The following is a 21013-nucleotide window of genomic DNA, read 5'->3' on the forward strand; positions in this document are numbered from 1 at the left end:
TCCTGAGTAGAAAGGACTCCACCCGCTCGGCGCACGGCGTCCGCAATGTTTTCGGCTACGATGCCCTTGTACACGGCCTGCGGTCCCTCGCGGGTGAACTTCTGCAAACACGTCAGACAGCGCCGTTCTTATAACTTGGTAACTTGCCACCTTGTTGTTATTCATTATAGCAAAATCATTATTTTAAAGCAACCTGGGATACACAGGTGTCTCAAAGTACCAAGGGAATTCTAATGGCCGACGAGTAGACATCAGCAGGGACATTTATGCTTTGCAAATACGGAACGTTTCTACTATGTCCCTTATGAGCAGAATAATATGATGGTGGTGATAGTGCATTACTCAAAACGGGGTTCGTAGCCACATGTGCCACAATGCGCTCCGATACGCGACAGCCTATCATTCTTGCTGGTGCTTTCATGCTCTTTCAAGCACACATTGTTACCGCACCCCGTCTGCCCTCTATAGACACTTCAGCATGATAACGGCAACTGGTACACCCCACCCGTTCTACAGGAAAGAAATGCGGACCTATGCTTAGCGCCGCACTTGTTGAAAAGACAAATCATTTTGTCACATTTTCGCTGAATATCGGCGCAAATGGCGCTCATTTTCCTTGGTGTCGAAAAAAACCACATCAAACCCGTGCCTTCTTGCCACGCCTTTTGGACCATGCGACACACGATGCACGTATGGCATGCCAGTCACCTTGTATTTTGTGCGTTCAGGTGATCTGCCGCCTTGTTTTAGCCAACAAGTAATCTTCCCGCATGAAAGGGTGAGGAAATGCGCCGGGTGGCCAGCGTCAGTACGCCTACCCACTTCGTGGTCGAAGCTCTCCTGAATGGTCTCTGGGCACGACTTACACAACGTCGCCTTTAGGCGCGAGACAGAGATACCCCCTTTAATGAGCTTCGCATGACAGTACAGCTGAACGCGAAGCCCAGGAGGGTAGGCAAACCACGGGCCAGATTCACAAAGTTAGCTTTGCCATTGGCTAGCCACTTTCGCTAATGTGATGTCTGGCATCCGAATTGGCTTTCAAAGCATTCAAATTGGCGAATTCTTTCTTACGAAAAATTCTACCGTCAAAATTTTTTGTGAATTCGGGACCAGAATTTCGTTCAAGAACGAAGAACTTATGCGACACGTCTAGACAATTTCTGGAGTCCGAGATAGCACTTAATAAAACATACGTGTGTCGCAGCTCGACACTGGCGAGAAAAAAGGTCAATGCAACAGGCTACAGTGAAAACGGTAATTTAAATGCACATGTCGACAGAGGCAGGTGGAAATGTGTCACAAAACGCTGCTGCAAGCCTTTGGGTGGTTTCTGGATGGACGTGAACGCCGATGCAACCCTCATCCTGAACCTGCGCCTCGGTGCCGTCGAGTTGTCACGGTGAAGGCAACTGACTGAAGGGTGTCTTCAAGACTGGGACGCTCCGGTAGAAGACGGGAGTTTCCAATCCGTTCAGGGACCGATGTGACATACTAACCTACAAAAGCGTTTCTCCCACTCAGCAATCAAACCTCGAGCCATCTGCTGCTATTCTTTTAATATCCCCTTCTGCCAATCGTTGAGAAAGCGCCACCTTGGCGGCATATTTGCTTTCGTACCGTATAACTTAATATACGGCTGTCCTTATTTGCCCTTTCCCGCTTTTTGTTGTTGTAGCTGTTTGTAATTTTTCATCGTGTAGAGAATTTTCTCTTCCTCTGTATTGCCCAACCGGGCTCTCCGGTGGTACCTCACTCCCTTGGCGCATACCAAATAGGTCAAGAATGGGTAGCCAAAGGACAATAAATTTAAGAAAATCAGTCACTGTATATTATGCACTTTTTCATTACCACTTATTTCTGCTTGAGATATACCTACGAGTGCACATTATATGCATCAGTTTTAAGTAGTAATTTCCGGGGGGGGAGGGGGTTTGGGGGGGGGGGGGCAGGACAGAGATGCATAGACAGGTACTAGCGTGTAGTACAAAAATTCCGTGCTATATAGCCGCAGCATCCAATTGCCCGCATGGTCAGCTGTCCAAAAATGCCGCAATAAGGTAAATATGCTTTAAGAATACCAAAAACCAGTGACAATGGCACAAGCCATGTCTTGTGCCCTTCTGTTGAGGCACCTCTTTGCTTTAGAGATAATTATGACCAAAACATATTGTGGAGATTTATAGCATTTTTATTGTATTTTTAGGCTGGACAAAGGTCCGTTCGCTGACAGAATTTTGAAGTCCGATTCCAGGCGTCATAAGCGCGCATACGGTGCCCTACCTGGAGTAAAAGCATTGCTGAATGCGAACCCTAGTAGTGTACGCAAATTAGAATATCGTTTGCGAACGAAACAATTAGCGTGCACGTCTAGACCAGTTCTGGAGCCCCATATAGCACTTCATAAAATATTATGTGACTGCGTGGTTTCAAAACTGGAACTCTATTCCCAAAAGGCAATGTAGCCAATGAAATTCTGTGGTCCCAAATAAAGGAAATCGTGACAGTTAGCCGCATCCCCTTTAAACAGCGGAAAGATCAATTGCTTCTGCCATCGAGCTCGTTTAATTTATCTTTCTTTGTTTTCGCCTCTCCAGATTCTTGTTACGTGCTCGGCGCATAACTGAATGCAAATTTTATGCCCCCCCCCATCCCTAAAGAACGTTTACCGCCTAAATACGTAACAAGCATGTATGTGAAGTCAAATTCAATGCCAAATAGTGAACATCGAGACTCGTTGGGCATTAAGGCTCTTTGTACATTCCCTCTCATTAAACATTCCGTCTCGCGAGTCATTTTACCCGTTGAACACTCGTTTCCTTGGACATTCCAATTTGTAATCCCAGCAGAAGACGCTTACTTTCAGTCCATGCTACTCCTACCTTCACACCACTGATGATCCTTTCACCATGTACGTCTATCCAACGTAGAAAGATTTATTCTTTCACTAATCGTATATTTGAAGATCGGAGCCCTTATACAATGGCTCCCAAACTGGGCTTCCCAAAGGGTTCCCAAACCCAAACGTACTTTTAGGGCCGCGAAAGCGGCGCAAACAAATCTGACCTCATCTCCCTTTAGAAGAATTATTACCTGGTTTAAATGATTTGATATTTCGCACACTTCATTTGTTCTAGCTGACCTCCTATGAGCCATTCAATTGATTCATCGCAATAATCATTGTGAGGCCGTGGATAAGCACATAAAAGGGAAACATAAGTAGGCTGGGGAGGGGTAAGGGAAGCTTTGCGGCAGTCTGGATAAACAGGTGTGGTTCCCCAAGGCCATTAGATGCAATGGACTGGCACTGGATCGTCAGGGCATTTTTTTAGAACTTTCTCACTGATACCAACTGACAGTAGCTTCTATATAGTGAAACTGACGATACTTGCCTTCAGCAGTGCCGCCAGTGGTTGGTTAGTGATTATCTGGCCGAGGGCTGGCACACGAGAAAGGTCATCCAGGAAGTAATGCCCGCCTGGAATCTCAAGCAACGCCTTATGCCGGAACTGCCAAATGCTTTGCTTCACGTGGTCCATGGGGAATCCGTGCTGGGCGTAGTGCACTGCTGGTGCGAAGATCTCGCTCATCGTCATCTAGGTGACAACAATAGAATACAAGCACATATTTGAGCTACGGCCAGACACACACGCGATAACAGCGCGCTTTCGTATGGCACTCTATTCAGCCCCTGTTTGATTGCAAAGGCGGTTGCGGTAACGCAAACTGCGACCTCACCCATCTCATAAAAGATCCTTAGAATAAGATTTCCTTGACTAAACGCACAATCTGGCATGAATATAATGTTATTAGTCACGGCATTAATCTATACTGAAATATCAAATTTTGAATTCGATTGGGCGTCCATTAATGATTGATGTGGCCTTGTTGTCCTGTGGATTCCCCGTAATCTACCGACGATATGTCTTCCCTCTTGTTAATTGCGAAGTCGTGGCCTTGTTGTTCTTGCAAGCCATGCGTATGGCATAAAAAAGCATTGTGCAGAAAGCATCGACGATTATTGCCAATTTAAGTGAATAGCAGAGCAGCTTTGGAAAGCTATATGCTTTATTTAAAGAATGATGCGTTTGGAGACGTGTATTTGTTAGCATGATGGTATTTAGGTAGCGTTTCTTGTTGTATTTTGCATTTGTGTAAGAACGGAACAGTTAACCAACACATTTGTTCTACTGCTAGTGTCCCCCCCAGCCGCCACCATAGTGAGATAGTATGGCTGGCGAAGAGAAGGAGAATTATTCTAGAGAGCGCATTGTCGAAACTTTCGAATGCCTTTAAGCTCTCGCGCGACTGCGTTAGCCAGAACGCCTGGTCATCCGCTTACACGAACAACTCTAGGTAATGTTACGAAGGCGTGTCTTCAAAGCACCAAATTTCTACCTACGCACCACCCAATCCCTACCTTCCCAACCTGAGGATTAGCTTGGGATGTGTAATGAATTTTTACGCAATATTTTACAGTTGCAAATGCCATACCTAGAACTCGTAGGCTATGAACACTACTTTTGCTATCATAATGTTTTTAATCTCATATATTTACCATTGGCGTTCGACGAAGAAGCTCCTGGCAATTAGCTTATTTGAAAGTGTGCGCTGGTTGCATCGGCGCTCAAAATCTGACAGCCAACCACCAATCATCGACCAAAACACTCGAGAAAGAGCGAAAGAAAGATATGAGCTTTATTAACACCAGTGTCATGAATGAAGGCTTTCTTGCGCTTTGCAACACATTCTTCAATGTAGCCACTACATACAAAAAAAACTTTATAACCAATCGAACTTTGCATAACTGCAGACAAATACCGCTACGTCGGTAGGTAGCAAGCAGATAACAAAACATTTTTTTTAAACTTCCTAGCTCAGCAGCGAGGTATTTGCGCTCTTGTCCCACTGCCACTTAATAATAATAATTATCTGTAGTTTCACCAGATGGCGAACCATTGAAAGCGATAGCAACATTTAGCGGTGCGTTTGAACACCTTGAACGGTGCTGTAAGTATCTGCGCGTGCGACATGTGGGGGTAAGCGAGGCGGCAAGGTGACTCCTACAGGGCTGACGGAAGAGCGCCCAAGCAGCGAACAGGCGTCTGAGAACGTCATGAGTGCCACCAGTGGCGTTAAAGACGCCGCATCTCGACGCTGGACAAGATGAGACTGACTGGAAACCGCCTGCGTAAACCAGCGCCCACTGAAATATTAGATACGTTAAAAGCACTACCGCTTATACCCGTTAACTTACATCGCTTTCAGATTGTGAGCCCTAGTATTGTTTGATAATTACAATGCTAGAATGCATATGCTATAAAACAAATATTTTATAGATGCTCCTTGCGGTGGTGAAATCGCCAGCACTCTGATGAACAAATCAATCAAAACAAGAAAACGTGGCCAGAGCAACATTGACGTTCCAATTATGCAGGTTGATACTATACCGAAGCATCCAGGTGGACTGTCACTCTTATGCCCATGGCGAAAAACTCACCTGAGTTGTCCATATAGTTGCTATGGTATGGTATGGAGAACTTTATTGAGTCCTGAAGGTCAACCCTGGGTTGACGCGGGCCGCTCCCACGTTGGGACTGTCAGGCCGAGCCCTTCAGCCACATCGCGGGCCTTCTGGACTGCCCGTAATTGGTCAGAGAGTGATTCACTTCGTAGCATTTGCCGCCACCATTCTTCTTCCTTGTCACAGTCTGCGAAAGCCGCGGGGCACTGCCAAAGCATATGGTCAAGAGTAATGATGCCATTGCATTTATTACAAATGGTTTGAATTTCCCTCTCCGGATAGATCTTGTTAATAAAATATGGACTTGGGTATGTCCTTGTCTGTAGCAAACGTAATGTGACCGCTTGGGCTCTGCAAAGTTTACCGTGTGGCAATGGGTATTCCCGTCTGCTTAAATAATAATGTTTCGTGATTTCGTTATATGTTAATAATCGATCCCTGTGTTCCCCATGTGAAGTGTAAGCTGCTCGGTCTTGAAGAGCACGGCTAGAAAGTCCTCGTGCTGCTTCATTTGCCACCTCATTGAGGTTTCTCCGAGTTCCGTCCACCACCCCCAGATGTGCAGGAAACCAGCGAATTTCGATCCTCTCACTGTTGACCTTGTCTAGTAACTTGGTTGCTATCCGTGTCACATATCCGTTAGTAAAGTTGCGTATGGCTGTTCTAGAGTCACTGTAAATATGTGTCCACCGATTTGCCCGGATGGCTAAGGCGATGGCTACTTGTTCTGCTACTGTTGGGTCATTTGTATAGACGGTGATGGCACCCCGTATGTTACCTTGAGTGTCTACAACAACGTAGGTATACGCATCCTTATTTTTAACCCAGGCAGCGTCAACGAATACCGCCTGCTGCTTATGTTGATCTATGTCTTGAAGGAGTGCCTTGGCTCTTGCCTTCCGTCTCTCGAGGTTATGTGTCGGTGCATGTTCCTAGGGAACGGGGTGGTCTTAATTTTTTCTCGTAGTCCCGCTTGCAATTCTGTTAATAATTCTCCTTTGTTGGTTTGGTTGTTACTTTCTACGCCTATTTCTTCAAGTAGCGCCCTTCCAGGTCGTGTCCTCATTAGTCTCTCTTGGTGGGCCACCTGTTGAGCCTCAGCTATCTCTTCTAGCGTGTTATGCAGCCCTAGGCGCAATAATCTATCATTGGCAGTGCTGATGGGAAGTCCTAGTGTAGCCTTTATAAGTCGTCTGATTAAAGCGTTTAGCTTGTTCTTATCAGCCTGTGTCCATTGTAGCATGCCTGCCACGTACGAGAAGTGGCAAAATGCGAATGCATGTACCAATCTTATGGCACTGTCTTCTCCTAGCCCCTTATGCTTATTTGTAATTCTACGCAGAAGTCTAATGCCTTCTTCAGACTTCTTAGAGATATGTTGTATCATCCTGCGATTAGATCCATTCGCTTCCAGGAGAAGGCCTAGCACCCTAATAGTCTCCACCTGCCTGATTGGCTCTCCATTCTTGGCGTATATGTCAATGCGGGGTTCTTCCTCTGGGATATATCCGTTCGGCTTGCGCCCACGCTTACTGCTCCGTAGTACCAATAGTTCTGATTTTTTAGCAGAGCAGTTCAGTCCCATACCCTCAAGTATGGTTTCCACCACATAAATGCTTTCCTGTAGTTTGGTCTCTGTTTGTCCCATATTACCTTCAGCACTCCAGATTGTTACATCATCTGCATATATTGCAAAGTGGATACCTTCAATCTGCGCGAGACCTCGAGCCACTTTTGACATTGCCAAATTAAATAACATGGGAGATAGGACAGACCCTTGTGGTGTCCCACGATTCCCAAGTTCCAGGGTTGTCGATTGGAGTTCGCCTAACCTGAGACAAGCAGAACGGCAACCGAGAAAGGCTTTGACTATATTGTGCAATCGCTTACCCAATCCCATCTCCGAGAGGATATCCAATATGGCCTTGTGTTTGATGCGATCAAAGGCTTTTTCTACATCTAGGCCTAGGAGAGCTCTCGTATGTAGCGGGCTAGCAGGAATAAGGTGATGTTTGATTAAAAGCATTGCATCTTGAGTCGAAAGTCCAGGACGGAAACCGATCAGGTTATGCGGAAGAACATTTTTGTTCTCTACATACTTAGTCAGTCTATTAAGTATGACATGCTCCATGGTTTTGCCCAGACATGATGTTAACGATATGGGCCTTAGGTTATCTAGATTGAGTTGCTTGCCTGGTTTGGGAATAAGAATTGTGTTAGCAATTCGCCATTCCTTCGGATAATCACCGTTTTTCCAGAGTTCATTGAAATACTCAGGTAAATACGTTATAGAATCATCGTCCAGATTTTTCAAAAGCCTATTGGAAATGCCATCTGGACCAGCCGCGGATCTACTGTTGAGGTCGTACAGGGCTGCGCGAACTTCGCTTTCTGTGAACTCTTGATCCATAAGCTCACAGTCTTCCCCTGTATATTCAGGCTGGTCTGTACTCTCATTGCTATCCTTAAGTGGTAAATACTTAGCTGCGAGCCGATCAAGAATGGCCTCGTCCGTTGTGTCCTGACTCTCACGATGGACGAGTCGTGCTACTGCTGTTCTCCTATTAGATTTCGTGTCGTTCTCATGAAGCAAATGTCTAAGTAAGTTCCAATTTCCACCTCGTTTAATTCGACCATCTATGGTATTACACAGCTCATCCCATTGTTGTTGCTGTAAATATCTGGCGTGTTCCTCAATCTCCCTATTCAACAATGCTATACGCTTCCTGAGTCTCCTGTTCAGCCGTTGCGTTTTCCATCTTTTTAACATAGATTGTTTGGCTTCAATCAAGTGCGCCAGCCTACTGTCCATGATTTCGATATCCTCCTCAGTAGTAATAGCCTTCGTTGCCGCCTTTACATCTTCCCTGAGCTGAGTGGTCCAAGTTTGGAGTGTTTTCTTTTGTCCTGTCTCTGTCTCAGCTCTGCTTTTCCTTGCTTTCCGAAAAAGATCCCAGTCAATGTAGTTAAAGTGCTTTATCTCATTACTGGGTGTTTCCAATACTATTTGTAATATGTAATGGTCACTACCCAGATCAATATTGGAATTATTCCAGCCAGCGTTCGCTAAATTTGATACAAAAGTAAGGTCTGGGGTGGAGTCCCTGCACGTAGATGTACCACACCTAGTGGGATAAGCTGGGTCAGTGATGAGGGAGAGATTAAGATCTGTAGCTAGATGCCAGAGTCCATCCCCTTTCTTAGTATTCCAGCGATATCCCCAGGTTTGATGTGGGGCGTTGAAATCCCCTCCAATAATGAGTGGAGCGTGCTTAGTAACAGCCATAGTCTTATTAAGAAGTGCCCTGAAACTTTGTTTCATGTCGCTAGGGCTGCTGTAAACATTGAGACAAAAGAGGCTTTGCGGTTTGCCTCTATTCCTTTTCAAAATTATTTCCACAAGTAAGTATTCTAATTTGTTTAGTCCAAGGCGCAAATCATGTTCTATGAATGGTATTTTCTTATCTACGAGCGTGGCTAGCCCCCTACCCGGCTCTTTGCCCCTGCATGTCGCTTTGTATCCGGATAGGCTGATCTCATCCGCCAAGGTTTCCTGCAGCATAATTACTTTTGGTTTATCTGGAGATGTTTTTATCAACTGCATGAGAGGTGCTTTTTTATGATGAAATCCTCGGCAATTCCATTGCCACACGGTAAAGCTCCCCCTGCTAGCCATTGCTTATAGAACCCGCCTTACTGCTACCCGCTAGAGTACGCTTCGCAGAACTCCCCGACGCACCTGGGAGCGATCGGACGCTCTCTGCTTCTGAGGGTAGGTATTCGTCGTCCTCGCCTTGCGCTTCTACTTTTGAAAGCCTCTTTTCTGTCGTCACTCTCCATTTCCATAACTTATCAACTTTGAAGGTAGTTCTATCTGTGGCATCTCTAAGTTGTTTAATCGCCTCCTTAATCTCTTCCAAAGCAGAGCACACTGTCGTTTCTAGTGGGCTTATTGCCCGCTTCTTTGGAGCTGCTGAATTTTCTTCTTCCTGACTGTTGTCATTATTCACCGGTTTGGCTATTGCTACTTTTGTGGAGCTAGTCTGCGAGTTCTTGCGAAGTTCTACAACCTGCTTAGTAAGTTCTTCATTTGCCTTTCTCAGATATGTTACTTCTTTGATCAGCTGTTCTATCCTGGCATCATTATCTCCGACCGGCAGCCCCGCACCGCTCTCTGCAGCCCTCACAGTACCTTTCACTTTGTCGGCCCAGGCTGTTCCAGATGTCGTCTTGTCGCCAGGCTTCTGCTTTCCTCCTTAAAAGCGCACCTGCACTTCACGTGATCTGGAGCGGCTTCTGCCCTTCGACGGCGAGCGGCGTCTTGACCGTGTGGGGCTCTTTGAGCGTGAGCGCTCCTTGGCGCCCGTTTGGGCATCCCATTGCTGCTCAGCTGATGTCGCCCTCGATGCAGATCTGTTGCGTTCACGTCGTCGAATTCGCACCACGTATGGAATTTGGTACCGCTCTTGGCAGGTCTTGTCTCCAGTTGGGTGGTCCCCTCCACAGAATTTGCAGTTAGGCACACACGTGTGATTGTCCTCCGGGTTTTGAGTTCCACATCCTCTGCACTGAACCACGTCCGGTGTTGGACATACATCTGATCTATGTCCAACCTTTCCGCAAGCATAGCAGACATCAAACTGCTTCCTATACAGGTAACACCTCACAAGGGTCGACCCATATCTGACATAATTGGGTACCTTGAGCCCATCAAACAAAACAATGACCGAGCCAGTCGATTTAATACGTTTGGCTGCCAATGCCAGTGGGTTAAAGTCATGCACAATGTTCTTCGTTATCGTGGCCTGATTGTCTCTGAGGTCAACTCTCCGAATCACACCTTTACACGTGGTGTGCGGAGCTGTCTCGTAGGCGTTAACTTCATATTCGGTTTCCACTATAATGATTGACTTGATTCGTACATACCTGGCAGCATGACTGGGATCTGGTGTACTGACCACCACGATGTTTTGCGTGAAGTTAGGGCAAACGACATCCTCTCGGGCTTGTTCTGGAGTCAGGCCCGATGCTTCAATAGCCGCCACGCCTATCGCTGTGGTGCTAACTTTGCTCAAGTTGAGACCTCCTCGGGGGCGGATGACGATCTTGCTGTGCTCCTGCGGCAACTGGGGCATCCTCGATGCCTTGACAATACGGTTCTTGAACGTAGTTGTTGTAGGTCCCTTGTTCTTGCTGTTGTTGCCTTGCTCTTGCTGGCTCTGCGGCGTTGTTTTCCCATCACCAGAAATCCTTCTGGTGGAGCGAGATTTTCGGCTTGTCACAATTTGCCAGCCTAGATCTTCCTCATTCTCTTCTAATCCGGTGGCGTCTTCGTCTTCCATGCGCGTTTCCGCCATTGCGGCTCGGTGGGGCCAGTAGGCCTACTTGGGCCTTGCTAGCCGCACACGTTCGATGCACCAAGAAAGGTCATTAAAAGTCCAAAAATGGAAGTCCCACCTTAAAGTAAGGTGCCCACCAATTCCTGGTGACTTCACAAATCCAGTGATGTGCTTGAATCCGTGATGGTGGTAAAGACGGCTGCACAAACATTCAAAAACGACGGAGCCGATGTGAGGGACATCCGCACCTCGGCTTCTTCTTCTTCCTTCTTCCATATAGTTGCTATGGCAATAAATGCAAATGCTTGACCACAGTGGAACAGAACCCTGCCTTCGAGCAAAGCAGCTGAGTGCTCTAACAACTAGGCGACATCAGTCTTCTTTCTTTAACGTACATGTTACGTCAAAAGCAACCAGTGATCAAGGAAACAATATGAAGCTCCAAAATTTACAACAAAAAGTGGCCGTCCTACTGGAATGACATGATTTTAGAATTCCTTGAGCGCCGTCTTGGATTCTATCCTCGAATTCAGACGGGTGACCGTATCACCTAACTACATTATCAATACAGATAACACGGATAGCTTTGTTTGTTGTTTTCTTAAGGAGGTTGTCTTAATTGTACCGTACTGGTCTGTTGGCTATTCGAGCGAAGTGTAACAAACCTTGCAAGGATGAATGCGATGTAGTTCTCCTTCTTCCAAGTTAAAGGGCCATATACGCATACAGTGAAAGCAAAGAGACTCCAGAGGATGCTAGTGACACCAGAAGCCAAGTATTCTTTTGTAAGATTCACACATGTACATTTCGCGGTAAAACTTTTCTATACTCCATTTCTATAATGTGGAAGCTATGTGAGATGTTCGGCCACGAACATTTATCATTCTGCGGATTCCGTCAATGCGTCGCGGCGCGTTTCGTTTACGCTTGACTGCGCTTGCTCACGCGAGCATGCGCGTGAGGCTCTTGCCACGAGCTGCAATTAAAAACCTCGGAAAGAAAAAACAATAACAAGGAACCCAGCGAGCTCCAAGTGAAAACAGAGCGAGCAACGGCTCTCCTGCAAATCCAACGCAGGCTCCATGGCCGTGTGGAAAGCGCACCAAATGGTGGGTTACGCCAAAAAGTAAGCCATAGTTTGTTTCTTTGTAAGAAATCTAATAATTTTTTTAACTCACTACTGAGCCTACATAAAACACAGTTTCTCATAACTGCTGCGAAAAACATTGAACTATTTATAGGTGCTTACGCAGCCACTGCAAAAATCTCTCAAGCCTCCACAGCGCAGCAAGTGATGTTTGAAATGCAGTATAGAAGATCGTGGTTTTTATAGACCAGAACAGCACGCATACTCCATCGTGCTAAAGCTGACTAGTTCTTTGATACCTTTCGCGCGTGCATCATGTGCCAGTTTCTCGTGTTCCCTCGTGAATGCTGGCGATTTGAGACGATGTGTTAGACTGCGCATCGTTGGCATTGGCCCACATTCATCAGTGCTTTACTCGTAGTTCGTAACGCTACATTCAATACTGGCTGTAGTCTAAGAGGGTTTAACGTTTCATCGCTGGGGTCGATCTACAATGTCAAGAGCGTGCTAAATAAGAAGCGGAAACGTCCATTCTTGTGGATCTCAGCTGAGGTTCTTCTTAATTTTCTACGCTTAAAGCGCATCGTATAACTTGTCTACTTTTCAATATTACGGGGGAAAAGTCGTTGTTCTACTTTTTTTCCTGCTGAGAAGTTTCCATAAATTTACATTTCGACGGCTCAGTGACCAGACCCAGACCAGAAAGAAATTCAACAATAGGGGACACTCGGCAAAAACTGGCAATAGGAAATACGTCACACTAGTATTCACATCTGCTGACAGCTGCCGCGCGCATCGAAAAAAAAAAGAAGAATCTGAAATGTAGTTAACCGACATCGTTTTATTTTTTTTTATTCTTGTACGCTAAAACTAATAAGTTTTTAAATAAGCGTATAAATGAACGTATACTTTGCGACTTATTTTTCGTTCGTTACGTAGTGACAGGCCAATGACGCGCCAGACGCGCCAGACGCGCCAGATGCATGCGTTATGCGCCAGACACGCTACCGAAGCGAGCGAGGTAGTCTGCGCATGTGAGCGTTCGCGTGTTCGGCGACCCATCTTTTTTTTTTTTTTTGGTTGTAACCTAGTTTGTTGGGCTCCCGATATATTCTTGCCGTCCTTCAGCACTTAGACACAGCACTTATGCATATTTGGCACTTATTCCTTATTGTGCCAATTTCACTATGTTTTTATGTGCCTATTTACTTGTTTACATGACTTTACAAATGGTGTCACTTTTCTGTGTCACGAAAGAGCGCGTAATCAAATCGCGCACCGCGTGTCACACAAGCCAGCGAAAGCACACGCCGGTCCCGCGGCAACTTCAACAGAGGGGGAGAGCGCATACGCATCAACAGCCGACGCGAACAACGGAGTCTAGAAGCATCTGCAAGTCATGCGAAGGCGACGTTAACAAGCGCGCGAGAGTGTACCTGCGCCTAAAACCCCTCTATATAAAAAGTAGCGACACTCTCCTCCTCCGCCTTCCCTCCTCCTCGTTTCTCCTTTCTTTCGCGCTCCTTTCTCGACCGTGGCGCCGCCTACACCGCTTGAGACACGTGCACTAGTTTACCTTTCACCGTTGACCGCTTTCCCCAACTAACAAACGTTAAACGTAATCGCTCGGCGCAGAACGCGCCTGCATGCATCGGAAGTTTCTCGAACGTTATCGATGCGTCTATCCATTGTCTGTTGTCACAGACGCATATGTAATCTGGTTGTTTGAGTGTCTCGAATTCTATAGTACCTTCTTGAAGACACGCGGGCACCATTGATTACTGTCGAACCTTTGATGACTCATGTATAAAAGCCGACGCGTTTCGTCGCTCATCAGATTTCCAAAATCACCGACTGTGTTCGCCGCTATCGTTGTGCTCCTCGCCAGTCAGTAGACGCTTCTCGGGCGAAAATGGCGATGGAATGCGATCGTAAACAAACGCAGCCAGTGCGCGGCGGCCCACGTGATGCCATTAGGCCAATACCGACGCGGCGTCCGTCTCGGACAGCGCGTGCGAAGAGAAGGCGGCATTTTTCAAAGCGTGTCGCAACTTTTTATATAGAGGGACTTTACGCGCGCCGAGACACCGTCTCAGCCGGCGAGTCGAGAGAGAGCTTACTACAGCACGAGCGGCGCCAATAGGGTGAGTCTCCAACACGTCCCCCCCCACCCTTCGACTACGCTCCGACGGCGGCGGTCGAAGATGCGAGAATTGACTAGAAGATGCCCAGGCTTTGGCCATGATACGGGATCACCACTCCGATGGGCGCCTTGCGCTGGCGTTTGAGGTATAGTAGTGGCGCCGGGTGGCGGCGAGAAATGTTATCTGGGTAGTACCAGTTTGGGTAGTATTGAACCCTGGCTGTGGCGAAGCACGTTTCTAGCCCGAGTTTTGCGTCGATTTTCACTTTTTTGTGCCCTGTTGCGCGTGCGACAAGGCTCGTCACTTCTCACAGACCACGCCGACCGCGCTGCTAGCTGGTCGCAGCCCAGTTTAACGAAAACGTACTCTCCGTGTACCATGGGACGTAATGCTGGAAGCAGAAGGAATCGGCGACGCCGATCCGGACAGACCTATCTCAGCATCGAAAAAGCGTCACCGCCGTTACTGCTGCGTAGTGAGTTGCCACGAACAAGAAGACCTGAATCCCAACATCAGATTCTACCGTTTTCCTTCAAGGCCTCACGAAGTGGAGCGTCGGGCGCGCAGGATAACTTCACTACCCGACTACGAGCAGCACAGGTTTGAGAGTTAAATGTGCTCATCCTTGACTTCAAGCCATCACGTTGAGGCAGCGCAGCGAGGCAGTATTGATTACAGCGCATCGGTGTTCGAGCGCTGTCATTAAAAGCTACATCAAGCCAGCAGCGCATGAGCTCGCGCGGCAGCGAGATTCGCACGTATAGTACATTACTGCGAGCACATATGCATTGCGTCAGTTATTTATCAGTTGCTAAAGGGACAGATGGCCGCTACTACAGCGCAGGCATAACTACTTGTCGAGCGGCATGCAGTCAACAAAGATTGCAGGAGGCCCGCCGTTTCGCGGCATACTGAAAGACCACTGCTGTCGCGGCGCGTATACGATCGTACGCTCGAGCAGTTCGTATATCGCGGCATGCTGAAAGACCGCTGCCGTCGCGGCGCGTACCGTCGTGCGCTCGAGCACATCCGCACACATGATGTCTGCTTATCGCTGCTGTGAATTCATTTATAGCAAGCATTCCCTCGGGTTTGTGCGCCTGAATCTAGCAGCGTGCAAACCTTACCTGAAGTTCAACTTCGTATGCCACTCGCTTCACTTGCGATTGACACCACGCTAAAACTTCGCTGCCTTTTTCTTTAACGGCGTACACGTATTCGGCGTTGCATAATTTCTTGCTTTTAGCAGCCTGCCATCCCTGGAGAAATCTTCGGCACCCGATATTCGCTGCAGGCCGTGGTGCAACACAAGCGAAAGTGGCGGGTCCATATTGTAAACGTGCTTTCCGAAGCAGACGACCGAGCTTGGTACTACCCAGTACAGAACAGAGGGCGCTCTTTAGCACCATTTTCGCAGCACCCCCTGGGAAAAGCAGGAGCCCCACAGGAAGGTTCTTGAACGCCTGTGGAAGCTATAAAAACACCGTGCGGGAATCAGAACGAGACCAGACCGCGCCGGTGAAGAGATACAACGTGAAGACTGACAGTCTGCGGAAGAAGGGGATTCCCCGGCAAGCTAGTTGACGAGTTCATCGATCGTGTGCATTTCCGAAAGAAGTTCCTTTCGAGATTGGCCTCGAGCTACGTCTCAAGACCAGCACGGGTGAATACGATTGTACACTTAGGGTTCCTATTCATTTTGTACTTTACGTGTTGGACTCCTAGTGCTTGTCGTGAATTATTTTCCTGTGTTTTGTGAATACCCATCTGAATTGTATTGTGATGTGTCTAGCCTAAGTGTGCACGTGTGTGTAACTGCCTTATGTGAAGGATATATTTTGTTGTGTTTTGACAACTTAGGGCTCTTTGGACAGCAACCGGCATTCGCTCGCGCACCAGAGGGCCCATTACTGATTGTCCTTGCTTTCGTGGGATTATTTTCGGAAGCTGAAAAGTCGGCTTTGGAATTTGGTCCGGCGTTGGCGCCTCGTTCACGGAGCCTATGACATTCTGCCCTGCATTGCTGGGATGTGGGGCCAGTCAAGCTGCGTTTATATCGCAGCTTTTTTCCCGCATTCGACACCTTACATAGTATCTTTGCTACATGTATGAATAAAAAAATGGAAACATTGAAACACTGTGCTGAAATAACCTTTAAACTACTGCACTACTGAACTACGGAAAAATTTGATTTTTTTCTCACTCTGCGCGCATTTAACAAGTTTAGGCTTACGGCACGGAGAAGTGAGTTGTGACGCAGTTAGCGAAAAACAGCTCGGCCGTCCTGGCGCTGGTTATCTTATACCCCTGTCACACGAGCAGATATAACCGCGGTTAAGCTTAACCATGGTTTACAGGGTTAACCGTGGTTAACGCGAGCGCTGTCTGCCGTTGCTACACGGACTTGGTTAAGCAAACCGATGCAATCACGTGGTCCTCATGTGTGCAAAATATTTTGCGCGAAGTTCACTGTGCATAATAAAGAAATAATAACCAGCATGCAGATAAATGTTGCAATAAAATATACGCTCACATTTTCAATACTACAAGCCTTTATAACTAAATAATGCTGATGAACTTGGCGAGTTTCACATTAAGTCTTTCAACATTGGTTGCTGTAGCCGGTTTACAGTGGCTAGTAGCCGGTTAGTAGCCTTTACGAGAGCCAGCGCATTCCATTGCGTTTCTTTTTGTTGTGCGTGGTAGTTGCGGTGTGTTAGCAGTTTGTGCGCATTATTTCCTCTGCTACAGGTTACAAGTGTCGTATGGCCAGTATATAGGCCTTGCTGAGAATAATTCACGTCGTGTGTTTTCTGTGCTCAAGTGGTTTGTGTGTGTGATTCGAGTTTTAGCATATATTCGGGCATTCCTTGTGTTCGACCGCAGTGCGGTAAGGTGATCCTCCCAAACGCGTATAAATGTCCTTGTTGTAGCATCGGACCAGTTACTGCGCCTTTGGCTCATTGCGATTTCGGACGACGCTGGTGCACTCGCAATTGCCATGGCGTCCGCCATCTTGCCTGTTCGTGGGTTTGCGAGAGTAAACCGAGGTTGTCAAGCTCGGTTTGCGATAACCATGGTTAGGGGGCTAACTACGGTTACGCCTGCCGTGTAGCTAGCGGTAACTGCGGTCAGCCGTAACCGTAGTTTGCTTAACCTCGGTTAAGGCTGTCCGTGTGACAGGGGTATTAGTTAATGAATCGCACAGGGACATGTTTGCGACGCTTTCTATGGGCCCCAACATTATTGTAACTTATTTCAGTAGTTTTTGGGCACGCACGCCACACCCGGCTTTGTGACGCTGTTTCGCGTGTACTGAATCTCACTGAGACAAGTTCGTGACACTTGCTCTAACCCCCAACATCATTGTTATTTCGTTACTTTTGAGGAAACTTTTGAGGCACGCTCGCCGCACCTGGCCTATTGACGCAGTTAGCGAAAAGCAGCTCAGCCATGGTGACACAATTACCTTGTCGTGTACTGAATCTAAAAAAACAACTGGGGTTTTACATGCGAAAACCACGATCTGATTATGAGGCACGCCGTAGCGGGGAACTCCGGAAATTTTGACCACCTGGGGTTCTTTAACGTGCACCTTAATCTAAGCACACGGGTGTTTTCGCATTTGGCCCCCATCTAAATGCGGCCGCCGTGGCCGGGATTCGATCCCGCGACTTCGTGCTCAGCAGCCCAACACCATAGCCACTGAGCCAGGCCTCGGAAATTGCGCAGGTTTTTTGTCCGCGCGAATTGCAGCGCCATCCATGAGATGGATGCGAAAATGAAAACGCTTTTCCTTTCTTTTTCTTGTTAACCTTCTCTCAACTTTGTCGTTTCTCTCTCGCCTTCAACTATCGGCGGTGCGGCTGGCGCGGCCCACGCTCGTCGCCGGCCGCGCTGATAACGGCCAAAACGGCAGCAATTTTTGTTTTTGGCATTATGCGGTCCGTTTTGCGGTTTTCCCCTTCCGCGCTAGCAGTCTGGTCCGTGTGGTACCCTACCATTGCACGTTTGTCGGCTTTTCCCCGCAATGTCTCACTGCTGTCGCTGTTCGTGTGTTGTTCAATGGTGTGAGAACACATCAAGACGAAGTGAGCCATGCGACGTGAAATTCTACCGCATCCCTAAAGATAACAGGTGAGCACTGTGCAGTTTACTTCCCGGTTTTTATTTGTGATAGTAATTGTGCGCAGTCGTACATGGCTGTCCGGTGGTGAGGCAGCAGCTAGCTGATTTGAAAACACCATAATGATGCAGTAAATCGTTATGTAAACGAGCAGCGAACATAAAGCTCCTTATAAATTCCGTACCACGTGTGTAGGTGTGCGCTTTGCACTTATTTCTAGCTAATTGGTCACCATCGTTTAAAAATGCGTTTCTGAGAATTAGGGTTGATACATCACAAGCAGTACTCTGCCGCGACGCGAAACGAGCTCAGTTTTGTATGTTCCAACTGCGATGTTATAATTTATGATCTTCACTGTTCTTCAGGATGGAAGCGTTTTTAACCTACGCTGGAAGGATCGACCTAATGGGTTTGCCCAGAGACAAGGTCAACAACCGCAGAATATGCTCAGCGCACTTCACGGAGGTGGATTTATGGACCGAGCAAGAAGCAGGCCGTGAGAAGTTATTCTGCGCATTGGTCATTAGCGAAATTACAATAAATTTTTTAGATGTGCACCATCCGCGTTTTGTTGTATTCTATGATGTGTTGCACTGTCTGCTCCAATTCTGGTTCTCGCAACCGTACACAATAAAGTGAGTCCAAAGAACTGTTGTTTTAGTGGAATTATTTTTTAATACAATTTAGGCACATGCTTGCTTGATTGCAATAATTAACGTGACTGCGTGCATGAAAACGCAAAAAGAATCCACTGCGCACAAGTACGCAGCATGAATGCACAAATGGCACGGCCGGACAGGAGTGAGCGCGCGCTTCGGTCCGGCGGTGCGTCTGATAACGCCTGCGACAAAAAAAAAAAAAAAAGAAAGAAAAGAAAAGAAAAAAAAAAGCGCTGCGGACAGCTAAAGCAATAAAAAAAAGAGCATTGCGCGAGGCATGAGGGGAGGGTGAGGCGAGGCATGGGAGAGGAATAGGAAAATCAAGAGAGAAAGGATTCAAAGGAGAAACGAGCGGAACAACGTTATCATAAAAAAGGAAGAAAGAAAGTGCTATTGACCCTTTTCGCCGCGATCCCATGGGCGCTGCCATGTTAGATCACGTGGTGACGCGTCCATTGCTTGCCTCAACAGCCTCCGTTGCCTCCTTGTTTCCAATGGAAATGTATGACGCCGGCGCGGCTTAGCAAACCTCTGTTTTGGGAGATATCGTAGACGGTGATTGGGAGGACGACGCGAAGCTTTGAAAACAGCTTCAGAAAACATGTAAAAGCGCTTTCGAAGCTAATTGAGCTTTGTCCTAACGGCGCGAGCAGCCTATATAAGGCGCTTGTTCTAAAGGCGGGGCTAAATTTTATATATTCTAATCTATCCAAACATTCCGCTCATGAATTGAATTAGGATTAGTCTTTATTTGGCAAATCTTTTGAAGCAGCGGCTTGTCAGTTTCTGAGTGAGTGAAGTTCCTCCGTGCCAGCCACTATTTGATTGTTTTCTGCCTAATAGCTCGCGGGTGTGCTCAGTTTCGATAGATTTGTTCTTGCTGCGCGCAAGGCTTGGAGCTAGGCTGTTTTGTACATTGTATAATACCTTGTAGGGTTACAGAATGGATACCAAGAGAAGGGAAGCGCAGTCGAGGACGGCAGAAAGTCAGGTGGGATGATGAGGTTAGGAAATTCGCAGGCGCAAGTTGGAATACGCTAGCGCAAGACAGGGGTAATTGGAGATCGCAGGGAGAGGCCTTCGTCCTGCAGTGGACATAAATATAGGCTGATGATGATGATGATAATACCTTGTAGCAAATATATATTACCGCTAGTAACTCGCTTACTTTTGTGAACCGTCACGAAACATTCCCTTCGACCATTCGTGCGCCATCGGTGAGGTCCGTCATTTATTGTGCGTATGTAGTGCGCATATATTCAAGTGTGCGCCCATTCAATTATTCTTGATACGTCGGCGATAGAGCGGGTGTAAGTTTTCTTGCCATTTGGGATAGATGCGTATAAGTAACGTGCGCAAAGCTTACTTTGACAGGAAGCGGCGCTACTCCCTTTGTCATTGTTTAACGAGTGGTACTCACTCTTGCCGTCGTTCTGTTACTGAAGCCCTTTCTTTGAAGGTTTCTGTATCCTCGAGGGAAGCCGTACATCTCGAAGTGCCGGTAACATGTTCGGACAGTTGCAGCAGCGGTCCGCGAACTTGGCCACACAGATTCATTCCATTCCTTAACATGAGAGTCACCATTTTTGCAGCCAACTACTGCACACGTCTTCAATCCACATGATTCAATCTAGCACGATTGGAGCACAGTGTGTTAGCGATGAAAACTCAGTTGCATTTCCGACAGCTGATCGCACAGAAGCAAGGTAGAAGCGGTAATGGTTTCGTATTCGTGCGCGGTCGCTGAGGAGAGGTATGGCGCGCCGCCGTGAGCGCCATCTCGTTTCTCTAAAACAAACTGCTCCGCGAAAAGGGTCAATAGGCTCCGTACAGCGAACAGAGGGCGCTACAACCGAATACGGCAAAATAAAGTCCCTATATAAGAAAAGTACCGCCATCTACTCTTTCCTCCGCCTTCTCCTCTCCTAAAGCGCTTGCTTTTTCTTTACTTTTTTGCTTGCGAAAGCCAAGTCGACGGTGGCGCACCTAGAAAGTCCACGCTGAAGCTTTCAGGCCGGGCCACGGCCGGGCTCGACTGGCGCGCGCGCTCGCTTCTTACGGCCTTCGCATCGGGGCTAGTTCATGCCTATCGCCGCTGCTTGGAGGGGGGCGCTGCGACCCCACCCTGCTCAGC

General features: G+C 47.3%; 1 protein-coding gene across 1 annotated transcript in view; it reads right to left on the reverse strand.

Annotated features, from left to right (window-relative positions):
* The window catches only part of LOC125945768 (glutathione hydrolase-like YwrD proenzyme), an 88286-nt gene that overhangs the window by 190 nt on the left and 67083 nt on the right, over nucleotides 1-21013 (reverse strand). Inside the window, exons 4-5 of the mRNA XM_049668057.1 lie at nucleotides 3393-3596; nucleotides 1-101 (exon numbers count right to left, since the gene is read on the reverse strand). The exon at nucleotides 1-101 is cut by the window's left edge and continues 190 nt beyond it. Of these exons, the coding sequence (XP_049524014.1) occupies nucleotides 1-101; nucleotides 3393-3596 (305 nt within the window). The remainder of the gene's footprint in view (nucleotides 102-3392; nucleotides 3597-21013) is intronic.

Source organism: Dermacentor silvarum, chromosome 5 (genome assembly GCF_013339745.2).
Source record: "Dermacentor silvarum isolate Dsil-2018 chromosome 5, BIME_Dsil_1.4, whole genome shotgun sequence".
In the NCBI taxonomy this organism is placed as follows: domain Eukaryota; kingdom Metazoa; phylum Arthropoda; class Arachnida; order Ixodida; family Ixodidae; genus Dermacentor; species Dermacentor silvarum.